Source organism: Pteropus vampyrus, unplaced genomic scaffold (genome assembly GCF_000151845.1).
Source record: "Pteropus vampyrus isolate Shadow unplaced genomic scaffold, Pvam_2.0 Scaffold14, whole genome shotgun sequence".
In the NCBI taxonomy this organism is placed as follows: Eukaryota; Metazoa; Chordata; class Mammalia; order Chiroptera; family Pteropodidae; genus Pteropus; species Pteropus vampyrus.
Window position 1 is genome coordinate 4,939,735 of NW_011888795.1, and position 14,725 is coordinate 4,954,459.

Below are 14,725 nucleotides of genomic sequence, written 5' to 3' on the forward strand. Positions count from 1 at the left end.
TTAGTGTGATCCTGCAAAATTGTAAAGGAAACCTGGTATTTTAATTTTCATTTGGAACTCAATTTTTTCTTAACCTTGTTTTCCATCCTGTTTTAATGTCAAAACAGATCTACCAAAGTAATTTCATGATACTTTTATAGAAAGCGCACTGAATTAGAAGTTAAGATGCTCTAATTTAGTTGCTAGCTTTGGTCAACTTATTACTTGAGAGAATATAGCAGAGAGATTAAGGGTTTGAGTTCTGATGTAAGACATTGAGTTCAAAGTCAGAGTCAATTACTTATGGCTTTTAGTTTTCTTAATTGTAAATGAGGTTATTGATTCCTACTTCACTGTTATTTTAATTTTTAAAATGTGGTATTTTAGTTTGTTAAGGCTTCCATAACAAAATACCACAGACAGGTAGCTTAAACAACAGACATTTATTTTCTCACACTTATGGAGGCTAGAAGTTCAAGATGAAAGTATCTGTAGGATTAATTTCTTCTGAGGCCTCTCTCCTTGGCTTGCATATGGTTGCCTTCTCACTGTGTCCTCACATGGTCTTTTTCGCTGTAGGCCAATGCCCCTGGTGTCTCTCTCTGTATCCTAATCTCCTTTTCTTATAAAGATACCAGTCAGATGGGATTAGGGCCTCATTTTAACTTAATTATGTCTTTAATGTCTCTTTCTCTAAATACAGTCACATTGTGAGGTACTAGGGGTTAGGATGTCAGCATATGAATTTTAGGGGATACAATTTATCCCATAAGATATGGTAATATATGTAAGACATTTATCTCAAGTCTCTGACATAATATATGAACAATAATAGCAGCCACTATTATTATTTTGCCCCTCTGAGCTTCATTTTTCTCATTGTGAAATTGAGATATTAATATCCACCCAGTCTAGATAAGATGATGGCTTGAGGCAATTTATGTTAAATTTCTTTGTAAATTAAGTGGTAGGAGACTGTTGTTAATTTCAGGTGTACAAGTATATACTCAATCTCTTCCCTTTGAGAAGATGCACATACATCCAGGCATTTGCTCTTAGCTTCTTTTCCATTAGAGCTGGGAGTTGGAAGAGTAGAATTTAGGCTCCCATTCATCTCCCTTTTATTTTCACAGGTGCCAGCATCCTCACTTTCTGACCAGGAAAGTGCAAGGTTAATAATTGTCAATTCATATAGCTTTTCCCAGAGAGACTTATTCTGCTCATATGGGGCATGGCGCAAAGATTAATGAAAGTGTAACAGAATCTCTCCAAGTGAGAATTCCTCTAGTGCCTCATGGGAGTATTTTCGAATGAATGTTGTTTATATTAATTTATAATAGGACCACATGTTCTGCAATTTCTCTGTGGTTGAAAATTGGACTTGCTATGGAGTCTTTAAAATATAAAAGGCTTTAGGTCTCCCAGAAACTGGGAAATATGGCAATTTAGCTCTTTATTGGCATGCCTGATAAACTTTTGGAGTATAAGTATGTGGCCTGGTTCTGTAATGCTCAAGGATTCAAAGCCAGTTGGAGACATGATTGGAGGGAGTAGGGTGTACTGGCACCCGGGACTTTGTGGGACTGATTTAATCTTCCTATGTCACTAAAGTATAGATCATCCTATGTTACTAATATAACCTAGTAAACCAGAATTACTACTCTCCAATGAGATGGAAATGTTTCTGGAAGGGAATTTCAATAGATTCAAGTCACTCCATTGCTCTGAAATTTTCAAGTGCTTCTCCAAATATGACGCTATATGTGCTTAGCTTCAAATCCACACTCCTTTGGTATTCTCAACTATTAAGTATTCTCAACTATTCTAAACCCTCAATATCTGTACTCTCAACAAACTAATTCTTACATATGGATGACAGTTTTTCTAAGTGTCTTACCCATGGAGAAATGGCTTTCCTGGCACCTCTGCCTGTTGAAAATTCCATCTGTACTTCAGTGTTCATTACGAATGCCATATTCATAAGATCTTCATGAAAACTCTCTAGATCAAAATCCACCTATTTAGAAGTACTTTTTCCTACTTTGAATCCTTATAGTATTTGTTTTTACTTCTTTTATAGTCCCTTACTTAACCCTAAATTATAGGTATTTGTCTGGTTTCCCACCCGATCCCCCAGATTAGCTACTGAAAAGCAGGAATTATCTCAATTTTCTCTCCATCATCCCCACCCACCCAATACCCAACACAAGACCCTTATTAAATGTTGGTCAGATTGAATTGAAAGACAAAGTAGAGTAGCTTGCGCCTCAGGGTCCCTAGAAATACATAGTTATAGTACCCTATGCAGATGAAGTGAGAATATTGGACTCCGTGTGTGGAAGATCATAGTGACAATCTTTTCTTAGTACAGGGCAAACATGCAGCTGCTAAGCTCTGCCACAATATAACATTTCAAGGAGAAAGAAGCCAATGTAAACCCACAGTATGTGCAAAGTAAAAATCAGAAACCCTGAGTTTTTTAACCACTGAATATAATTTTATAGTTTATTTGATATGATTTTTCTAGACTGTGGTTCAGTTCGAACAAGACTTTTCATTTAAACACAATCGTAGTTTTCTTCTATACTCATTAGTAACCACTTTTCAGCTTTAATTTTGCTTATTCTGGGGCAAGGACAAAGATATTCCTTTGTGACTTTTGGAGAGATTTATTTAGGTGTAACTTTTTTATGCACTTGTCCAAGACAATATATTCTTCATATTCTTACTGAATAAGGAGAATTGGCCACTTAGTCTTAGACGTTGTGAAATTTACTAGGAAAACTACTAACTTTGGAATTAGAAGATCAAGTTGTGGAGTCCAGCATTTCTATTAGGATCCATGTGGTCCTGAGACCAATTTCTCATTTATTCATATGAGTATAATAGAAGAAGAAGTTTTATACCAAATGACGTCTAATGACCATTTCAGTTTGCACTTTGGGATTCTAAGATCACTTAGGTGATGATTTTACAAATAAAGCCATTCTTTCATCAAAGTTAATGAAATTTACTCCAAGTGCAGGTTGCTGTAAATATACCATTAAAGTAGAGTCTCAGATTAGTCCTTTGAGCCACTCTGAAGTAGGCAGGGTGATTCTTTGGTCAAATGTAAAATACAGTATTCCACTCATAGAAATTAACTATCACATTAGCATATTAAAGATTCTAAAAATATTACCCCAAATAAATCTGTTTAAGTTTTAATATAGTCTATGTTAATATAGTTATAGTTATACCTAATTAACTATAATTTTTATATATAGTCTTATGACTATCCAGGGGAATATACTTAGAGAGATAAGGGCTGACTACAAATCCAAAGACATTTTTCCTTGTCCTTCCGGATTGGTCTGAATCATTTGTGATAATATACAAATGATTGTGCACTCCTTCTAGGAAGTCTTCCCTTGTTTTCTCTGGGCCAAAGACCCCAAATGTACCTCAAGTGAAGACCTTGCCCAACACTCAATCGATCAACTCTCGAGTCAGGATTCTTCACTACTAAGAAGATGCATTCCTTTGCATTCTTTTCGTTATATCAAACACAATCTGTTGTAGTTCAAAATGAATGAATGATTCTTTTCTCCAACCCATAACCAAATTTGAAAACCACTTGTGAAACAATGACTTCATTGCTATTTCCATCATATTCTTAATTGACTGCCTTTGAAATTTTAAGGATATCCTCAACTTTTACATTTGACTAATGCTATGAGCTGAACTGGGTCCCCCCTAAAATTATTATGTTGAATCTTTAACTCTCAGTGTGATGATATTTGGACATAGGGGCCTTTCAGAGGTAATTAGGTTAAGATGAGATCATGAGGTGGGGCCCTCATGATAGAATTAGTGGCTTATAAGTGGAGACACCAGAGAGTTTGCTCACTCTCTACCATGTGAGGACACCATGAGAAGACAGTCATCTGCAAACCAGGAAGAGAGCTCTTGCAAGAATCTAGACATCCTGGTATTCTGATCTTTGACATCCAGCCTCCAGAACTGTGAGAAAATAAATATCTGTTGTTTAAGCCACCCAGTCTGTGGTATTTCACTATGACATCCCAAGCTGACTAAGACAAATAACTTGCTTTTCCTTTATGTGAGAAACATTTCCCAAGAATTTTTTTCTGTCCTCCAGTCTCCCTTCACTACCAGTTTGTCCTACAATAACCAGGCTAACCCTTCCATAAGAGAGAGTGTATCAAGTTGATAATATACCTCCATTCTCATACCATTCTTCCTGCTGAGAAATGAAAAGTATTTCAGACTTCTGCATACAAGGAGCTTGGATGTTGCCGTTCCATCCTAGCAACAAATAAAACGCTGAACAGGTTAAAAAATAAATAATTCTTCTAGGGTCCGCTAAAAGAGGTGAGGACACAATATTAAAGAAAGTCACTGTCAAGAGTATTGACAAACAAGTGACAGACTAGGAAAGAATATTTCCAAAAGACACATTTGAGATAAGCAATTATTATCCAAAATATACAAAGAACTCTTAAAACTCAAAAAAGAAGAAACAAACAATTCAATTAAAAAATGAGCCAAAGACCTGTACAGGTATCTCACCAAAAATATATATACAGTTGGTCAATAATCATATGAAAAAATCCTCCACATTATATATCATCAGGGAAATGTAAGTTAAAAAGAGATGCTATAACTACACACCTATTAGAATGGCCAAAGTCCAGAATACTGACAGTATCAAATACTAACAAGGATATAGGGCAACAAGAACTCTCATTCCTTGCTGGTGAGAATGAAAAATTAGGAGTCCACTCCAGAAGACAGTTTGGCAGTTTCTTACAAAACTAAACTTGTCTTGCCATAGCATCTAGCAGTCTCTCTCCTTGGTGTTTACCCAAAAGAATTGACAACATGGTCACCCCATAACTTGCACACAAATATTTATAGAAGCTGTATTCATAATATCCAAAACTTGGAAACAACCAAAGTGTTCTTCAGAAGGCAAAAGGATAAACTGTAGGTATTCCATTCCAGACAACGGAATATTATATAATGCTAAAAAAAAATGAGCTATCAAGCTGTGAAAAGACATAGAAGAACCTTAAATGCATATTACCAAGTGAAACAAGACAATCTGAAAAGGCACAATACCATGTGATTGCAAATATATGACATTCGAAAAAGGCAAAACTATAGAGAAACTGAAAAAGATGAGTGGTTGCCAGTGTTTGGAGTGGAAAGAGATGAATAGATGGTGAAGAGAGAGTTTTTAGGGCATGAAAATGCTCTGTATGATACTGTAATAATATATACCTGTCATGACACATTTCTTCAAACTCACAGAATTTATAATAGCAATCATGAAATCTACGGACTTTGGATGATTATGACATGTCAATGTAAGTTCTGTAGTTGTAACAAATGAACCATTCTGGTTGGGCGTGTTGGCAATCTGAGAAGCTGTGACTATGTAGGGGCAGGAGGCATATTGGAAATCTCTGTTCTTTCCTCTCATTTTTGCTGTGAACCCAAAATTGCTAGGGAAAAAAAAAAAGCTCTTCATAGTTACCTCAAATATTGTATTTTTTAGTTTTCAAATCCTTTTTGGAATGAGGCAGCGGGGATTTTTATGACCACACTTACATACATGCACACATAGATTCATCTGTTTCTCTTTTTCCAAGAATAAAATCAAAACACCTCAGTGTGGTGATCAACGATCTCCATAATCCATCCCCATTGAACATTGTTTTCCATTATTCTGCAATTTAGACCTTTCAAGTGAGTCAGGTCAGTCATTGCTATTCTATAAAAACATCTTGAGTCGTTCTTATCTCTCCCTTCTCACACTGTTTTGCATCTGAGACATCTACATGTTTTCTGTTATTTATACAACCCAGCCTCAGTCCTACTTTCTCAATAAGGCCTCTCCTGAACTTTCCGGGTTACTGTGATTTCAAATTTCTCTCAACTTCTATAGCACTATGTTGCCTATTACTCACTCACTCTGCCTTCTAATCCTATAGAACCTTAATTCTTGATATTAATAGTCTGTGCCTATCTCCTTACCATACTGGGCTATATTTAATAAAAGGTCAAGGACTATATCGCAAATACTTTATATCCTCAGAGAGCAACTATCACAATTCTTTCTGTGACAGAAGTGATCAGCATACACTTGTTACATGGACCAGATATGCAGGAACTCATCATCACTTTGAAATAACAGGGATTGAAATCCCAGATGTAAGTTTGTAAATGTTTTAATAAGTTATGTAGATTCTAACCTGAGTCTTGCCACTAATTCTCTGTGCAAATCTGTCCTCCGCCTGTAAACGAAGCAGTGGTACTATATGATTTAAAGGGCATTTCTTGCTCTGGTTACCTATGGTTAATAGAAGTTAGTATTCATGAGATCATTTGAAGTGCCACAAAAATGACAAAAGAATTGATGCTACCAATATGTTCAGTAAGTGGATTTTCTCCAAGCTTTAACCTCCTCTCAAATTCGGATGGCCTGGCATTTCTTTCCAGTACAGTCTGTTGGCTAAAACACAGAGAAAATGTTTGAGTTTATATTTAACCTGTATGTATATGGCAGGGATATTTAATTTACAATACAGCCTGACAGTTATCGCTGTGGCTGAATGCTTAAAAAGCGCAGGTGTGATATCAGAGGATCTTATGAAATATTGAAATAACTTGTTATCAAAACTACCTCTTTAATAACAACATGTGGCCTGACAGGTTAGGAGCACCTATGAATCAGCTTGATGGGCTAAACCCCTAAAGAGACCTTAGTCTCTTCTTTAAGTCCCCTCTAAGAGGGTCTTTAGAGCAAAACTCCCTTTGATTTGTAGCCATGGTACATTCATTTACATAAGCTGAAATGAATGTTTTGAAAGTAAATTTCCCCACCCTTATAAGAGCAAGAGGGAGTTTATATTTCACAGAGCAATATGGCATATTTATACCAAAAGAAGTACAAGTGGAAAAGCTTTTAATTTGCTCATTTGCTTTTCTTATATTTCTTACAATGGAGTGGTTTGAGTGGAATGTTAAATTTGTTTCATAAACAGAAGATGGGAGACCAAAATGGAAGGGAGACGTTAGAAATAGTAATGACATTTTTTTATATGTTCACTAAACCCTAAAGCCCTCCCTAAATCATCAATTTGGCCAAGCTATCTCCAAATTTAGCCTAGCATTGTTATAATTTTTAAAAAGGCAAGGCTCATTTTATTATATCTTTCTCCTGAGCCATTTGCCTCTATCTGCAACCCACTCAGGAAACATGAATACTTATGAGAGAAATAGGAAATAAACCCACACTTTGATTCTCAGTCCTCTTGCTTCCCACTACTTCTTGCCTATGACAAGCTTTTCAAGTCTGTCACTTTGTTATTTCACAAAACAATGTTGCAGAAACATAAAAAAGTTTCGAATTCTTTTTCATATTCTCAAGAACAGAAAAATCAGTGCTAGGTGTATGTTAAGCTATTTCTTTGGTGCTGCTTTTTAAAGGATATCTTAAACCAGAAAGCCCAAATCCACAGTTAATTGTCATTTTGCAATGATATTCGACATATTCAAATGATTGCAACTTTGTACAGTGTGAGAGAAAAAAATGTGATGTGGCTGCTGATGGCTGCAGACACGTAATTCTGGTAGTGGCAGTTAAGGAGCTGACTGTTGGCTCTAAGGAAGTGATGGCCAGATAGATCTTTTTTATTGAGTCACTAGGGAAAGACAACATTTATGTCCATTTATCATAATGAAAACCAGGCAGAAGCAAAGCATGAGTGATGATTAGAACAACAAGATTTGTTTTTGTACCATGAAGTTCATTAAGGGCAACTCAGTCTGCCCCAGCACTAGCTTCTTCATGGTGCTTTTGCTCATTGTTTGCATCCTCATGTGCCCTTGTACATAATGATCAACTACTTCTGTACTGGGCCCAAGGTGAGGTAGGGGTTCATCTTCCAGCTTTTAGAAGAATTTCATAATAGAGATTGAGTAGACACTGAATTAATGACCATTTCTATTCATGGTGCTATGAAGTGCTTTGCAAACTATTCAGCAGTATACCAGGGTAAATTCTAATTAACAACCTCACAGACAAGATCGTACTCACCAGTATGGGGGTTACGAAGGAGAGGAGTACAGTTCTGAGCTTGCAAAGAGGGACACTGGATTTCTATTTATTTTTTTTCAAAATCAGACACGAATAAGATTTTTTACAAGTTAGAGTGATGATTACTGTAGTTGTCATGGGACATTGGCAAAACTGGAGTATGAAATGAGTGACTTTTACCTTCTAAAGACATTTTCGAAGAGGATTAAAACTGTGATTCCAAAAACAGTAGCAGGAAGCAAATGTCAGACAGGTCTTGGCTCAAGCCTTCTTTTCCGTAACCATTAGTCATCCTCTGACACGGAGGTTAAGATGTCTGCCCAGTTGTTCATTCTTACCCTGTCCTAATGGTTAGAACCCAAAACAATAGTAACATACCAATAAACCACACACACTACTTTCATTTGATCCATGGCAGATATGACTTATCCACATTCCGCTGCTAAGATAATACTCTGTCCCCTTACCCAGCAGGCATTTATGTCTTGGCTGTTCTTTTGTTAAGGCATTAGACAATACACAGATGGCTTGAGGGATTTCATCCAATTAAGCACGCACTTATTTTTGGGCTAATATCTTGAGTTTTTTTTGTTTTTTTTTTTTTTCCAAAAAAACTTCAGGGACGTTTTGTTTTAAATAGTCTCTAATCTGAAACAGCATGTTTGAAAGTTCTGCTTCTTCACTTTAGTGTTTTCCTTACCCTGCAAGATGGTTTTTATTTAGATAAGAAATCTAACAAACTTAGCTGATAGAATCTTATTCCACTGAGCTTATAAGGGTAACTTCATTTGACAGTGGTGATTCACCATCAGTGTTTAGCACTAAGTTATAAACATCAGGTTAAAACCTCACTAGAGTGTTTAGAAAAAACAGGAGGACATTAATCAGGCCCAGGACCATAAACAATTCGAGAAAAGAACATAAGCAGTTTGGCAAAAGAAAGTGCTTTAAAAGATACTTTTCCTTTCCCACTTATTCCACAGAGAAAATGTTACTCGTTAGCAGCATCATTTCCCATCTAATCCTTACCAAATAGCATTTTGAAAACTATAAATATTTACTTATAACCATGACTACATTTTAGAATAATATTCCATAAATGAAAAGATAAGTTTATTTTCTACATTAGCATGAACACCTAACTGGTGAATTAATATGTGTTCTTTGAAGCTAAAAATTTCTAAATTCTCTACATTGAAATGTGGGAAAGAATTTTATTACTAGTAATTTCCCTTGCTATAGGGATTTATTTTTGAAAAAAATTGTACCTTTTCTATGTCCAAAAGGACTTTGAGTTACCTTGCTAAAACCATTATTTGTATAATTAGAGTTTTTGAAATGGAAATAAATAACAGCAACAACAACAACAAACCTCAAAGAAAAAAGAGAACTATATCAGCTTCAGTAAAAAATAAAATGTAATTCTAAGCTTTTTAATAGTTAAGGCAAAAAAGATAACAGTATATAAATAATTTAGTCTTCTATGTATAATAAAATTAATTTTATAGTTTTGTCAAGAGAAAGTTATTTTCTATAGTTGAATTATTAACATAATACATGTTATTAGCATAATACACATCTTTTTTGCAAGTTATATTAACAATGTAAAAGAGTACTATCACCAGCAACTGTGAAATAAGAATGCAAAGTTAATATGGCTATTTTTTGCCACTTTAAAAATCTTACTCCATTATATGGAAATGTTTAGAAACCTCCTTAAGTAACATTGAATTCTTATCAAACAGCCTGGTTTTTACATTTGAAAAGCTGTCATTTAGAGGATTTAGTTTAACCTAGTAATTCAAACTGCTTCCAATTTTTGTTTCAAAATTTGATGGGTCTTTATTTTAAGAGTATTCCTATAATAGGTTGTTTAATTTTATTTTAAATTATTTAAATAACTTATTTACTTGTTTGGTTTTGTGGAAGAAAGTAACTTTGGTTTGGCAAAACTTTGAGGTAAATTTGGAGACGCTAGCTACATACTGTAACCTGGTGTCTTCTTTCTCTTCAGCCAGTGTGTATATACTACTTACTAGGACTTAGAAATTTTGCTGTTGCTCAGAAATAGGATGTCTTCAGTGTGTACTTACATGTCTGTCAATTGGTAAGAAATGTCTAATGGAGTTAAAAATTCTCCGAAATTGCTATGTTGTGAACTTTAAATAAAGAGCCAAGGCAAAAATTATAGCGCTTCATCCAAAAGTAATGCATAATATGGGATGAATTCCCAAAGTTAGAGTGATGAAACTAGAGATAGAATTCCCTTCTTTATTGAAATGTTGATGTTTGAGTAGAAGAATGGAAATTACTTATTTTAGGCTTGACATTTTACCCTGAGTGTATAAAAAGTCTTCAGAAGATAGAGTGTGATCCTAAATATTCTATTTCAGAAGTACATAGTATTATTTACATGTTTTATTGTGCTTTAAAATTAATCTTTTTCCTTTCTTGCATATGTCTTACAGTCTGTTTTAAATTTCTTATTCGAAATATTTGGGCTTCCTATTTCCTCCAATTCAGAAGAGAGGAAACTTTTATATTTTCTCTAAAATATGTTTGGAAATTTTAGATAGTTTTCTTTTGTGCTATGTGTTCACCTTGTGAGTTGAAAAAATGTTGCGATAGACAGGGACGGGCAAAATGGAAAGAAAAAGAAAGGAATGGAAGAGAGAGGGAGAAAAATAGAATGGGGACTGACCTATGCTGTCCTGTTTTCACTTTGCAAATAGCATTATCTCTGACCTGGATTACTGCTGTGTTCTCCTGTCTGCTACCAAAGATCTATTCTCTACATAGCAGTCTGAATTATCATTTAAAAATGCATATCGAATAATGTTTAAAATTCTTTAATGGTTTTCTCTTAAAGTAACATTCAAACTCTTTACCTCGCCTACAAGTGATCAGTCCTTCTGCAACTTCTCAAATCTCTCTCTTTAGTCTTCGCTCTGCTTTTAAAACATGTCAATACTTTTCCCACTTAGGGTTCTTCCTTTGATTTGAACTATTTTTTTTTTTTTTTTGGCTGTAACACTAGTTCTCCTGTTCTTATCATGACTGCCTTCTCACAATTTAGATCCCAGTTCAAAACTCCCATTGCAGAGAGACTTTATTTAATTTATCTAAAGGAGTTCTGCTTCCATTCCAACCCCAGAGAGATCTTACATTATTGTTTGCTCATTTATTTCTTCAATGCTTTTAGCACAACCTAAAATCATTTTCATTAAAGATTTATTTTCTTGAGACTTGTCTCCTTTGATGAGACTATAAACACCTAGAAAGTGAGGTTTTTATTCTAGCCATGTGTGTATTCTAATTGACTATCATGGTGTCTGGCTCAGATTCAGTGCAAAAAAAAATTTTTTCTGAAGAAGTGAAATAAAGAGTTTTGGTATTAGTATAGTACTGGGCCTATGTCTATTTTCTTGAATAAGAGGATGGTATATGAGAAAACTTCTAGAAATTCTCTTAAAACTTTTCTGGGAAAAGTTTTGCATGAAGACTTGAGGAAGTTATGCTAGAAAGATAGGGTTGGGGGCCAAAGAATCCTAGAGGTTCTTGAATGTCATGACGCATAATTTCTGGAATCTCTTTTGTGGTCAATGGATAGCTACTGAAGTTTTCTAAGTACTTTTGAAATGTTCCTTTATTACTAGCTATGGAAAAGCATTTGCATGTCAGAAGAATCTCATTCACTCACCAGTGGACAGAGTAACTCCTGAATACCAGCAAGGTGTTGATTTAATCAGTGTCCCCCGCCACCCGCCCCCCATGCAACATGACTGTCACATACAGTTGTGCTTCTGGGCTGCCAGAAGAAAATGTTTGTGTTAGTTCTTCACAGACTGAGATAAAATGATCCAGTGCTTCTTGAAGGCTCAGTGGAGCAGTAGAATTCCTTAAAACTGTAGTACCATCTTGTCAGATCATTTCATTTTCCTCAGTTCTTTATTTTACAATTTATTTTTCTAAGGCATAGAGTTAACTTCACATTAGTTATCCTCTCCTGTGGTTTGTTTTATTTTGGTCTTAAGGGAAATCCAGTTTGGAGCCTTTAAATGCAGTTTGCCTTTTGTTTGTTTTAATGGAGTAGTGGGTAGATCCTTCCTTAGCTGAAACCGAGTACTTACAAGGTCTTGTAATAACCTCCATACAATAATACAGCATTATATGTAACATACGCATGTTCACCTGGACTTTTCCTACCACTTTAGCTGTGTGTATCTAATTTCTAAAATGGAGTACAAAGATATCAAGCTTCCAGTTAAAATAATTGCCCGTTTTATAGACTTTGGCAACCAATTCTAGTTTCCTGAACTGGTTTACGATAATTTAAAAGCCTTGGCTAGTTCATGAATAAGTTTTATGGTTTAACTTTAAGTCATGAAATCTCTTGATACTTATATTGGAGATGATGGTATTATGTTCCCTAGTGGGTAATAAATGGGGATAGCACCAAATAAGCAAAAAAAAAACCAATGTGGTCAAATTTTCAAGAGCTACTGAATCACATTCATTGATGATCATCAGTACTGGAAGCTCTCAATGGGGATAATGACTCCCGAGATGTTGTTAAACTTGTATCCTTTTATTATAGTATAGCTGACGAAGCATATTCACATGTAGTATACCTTTTGATTTGTGTGTAAAAGACGTGCAGCAGCGTATGCAAGTACAGTAGAGGAACAGGAATAAGGTGTTATTATAGTACTTAACTATAGACATAGGGTTGAGGAAGAGATGATCTCTTAGAGAATTTAAGTTCAGCCTTATAGAATATGTCAGATTCCAGTAAGAAAAGACCAGGTGACAAAGGATCTCTAGGTCAGTGGAATCACCTGAAAAAACATCAAGGTAGGAAAGTAAAAAACATAAAATTGATTTATGTTCTGTGAACTTTAGTGGCTGGTGCTATAGAACCAGAGTATATCAGTGCTAATCTGTTTCGTTTATAATGTATAGTTTGACTTTTAACTGGAGGCAGTTTCCACCAACCCCAAGAACCATACTATATTCTCATAAATTATGATTCTGTGAGAGTTATAGACTGTACTCATCATTAATGAGAACATATTTACATCCTTGAAACTAATATCTGATTTATAAGTTGTATTCTATTGTTTATTTTATTAAGGTTTTAGTGATTTCCAAAGAACATTTGTATATGTTACACAATTAAATCCTTCCAAAATCCTATGTAGTAGGTAGTGGTATGGGGATTTTATGGGCATTTTTCTTAAAGGAGAACTGAGGCTCAAATGCTTAAATGACTTTTTCCAGGTTCACTTGATCAATTTAGACATCCAATTTAGAAGCTATTCTTTTTCTACATACTTGTTACTATATTGCTGTCCAAAAAATTCATATTTATCTGTGTCAGTATTTGAGAAATTGAGAAACGAGGTCCAAAATTAGTGATTTTGACTGACAGAATAATTCTGGAAGCACAGAATTGAGAACAAAGGTAAAAGTGGCAGAGAAAGCTGATTTCAGACAAGATTTAGTGACAGGAAGACCAGTAGCTAAGCATATGTAAATTCAAGGGGAAAAGAGAATGTTTTACTATTATTAGGCAAATTTAAGCATGTTAGGTCTTGAAATAGGGCAGTTTATGTTTTCTGCGGTGAGAGCTAAACTTTATATATCACGAGATAGCAGTGGCTGGGGACTTGGGAACCTTCTAATTCTTTCTAGATCTTTCTAGATCTTTCAGCGTCTTTCTAGATCTAATACTTGAGTGGCCAGATTATCAAAAGCATACTCAGTTGGATTTTATATGCCATTCCATGATTTTATATTTACTTATTTAATAACAATGAGTTTTTATTTCTTTATGCTTTAAAATAGATTGGACATAATTTAGATTTAGCATGGAAAAGACTATTAATGTAAATGTTCATTTTTCTGATGTGGCGTAGATAGATCTGCCCACAGATATTCTCCATAACTAATGCATAGGGTAAAATGTCTTAAATTGAGTAAATTTAATTCCAATTTGTTTTTAAAAAAATGCAACACTGCATGTTACGTGGAGAGCAGTGTATTAAGTGGTTTAAGAGAAGATTTATAGTGTCTATGTAGTGGTTATTAAAAATTCTTCCTTTTGCATTAATGAGAACCAAAGTTGTAAATTTGGAATCAAATACCTCAGTCAAAGGAGTGTGGTAGAACATTTTATGTGCTCTATTTAGCATCTCTCATGTGGTAGAATAACTTATTCCTTTTAACTTTGTATTCTTCACATTCTAAAGTCTGGTAGCAAATTTGATGGAGCGGGAGATATACCAAATCCCATCCTTTGGAAAGTCATAGCTTTGTTTATACTCCCATTGTCAGGATTAAAGGTAAAGGGAACAAAAAGAAATGAAGAGAAAATAAAGGACAAAAATGTTAAAAATATGCATTAGAGGTTGCACAGCATTGGCAGCTTTTTCTTTTGATTAATCATAAAAAAAAAAGACAAAACAAACAAACAAACAGAAACAGAAAACCCAGAAGCACATAGCTTTAATTTTCTAGAAAACACAGATAGTTTAGAAAAGTGGAGGAAAGGAATGAACTTGAAACAAAGCACATGTATCTATTCTCACTAAAGCCAAAAAACCTACATAACATTTTAGGAGTACTATTTATTAACCT

At 34.7% G+C, this 14,725-nt stretch overlaps 1 protein-coding gene across 1 annotated transcript in view; it reads left to right on the forward strand.

The window, feature by feature from the left end:
- The first annotated feature begins 12,864 nt into the window (after positions 1-12,864).
- LOC105307800 (prolyl 3-hydroxylase 2) overlaps positions 12,865-14,725 on the forward strand; it is a 36,114-nt gene continuing 34,253 nt past the window's right edge. The window contains exon 1 of the mRNA XM_011383417.1: positions 12,865-12,940. Within this exon, the coding sequence (XP_011381719.1) occupies positions 12,865-12,940 (76 nt within the window). The remainder of the gene's footprint in view (positions 12,941-14,725) is intronic.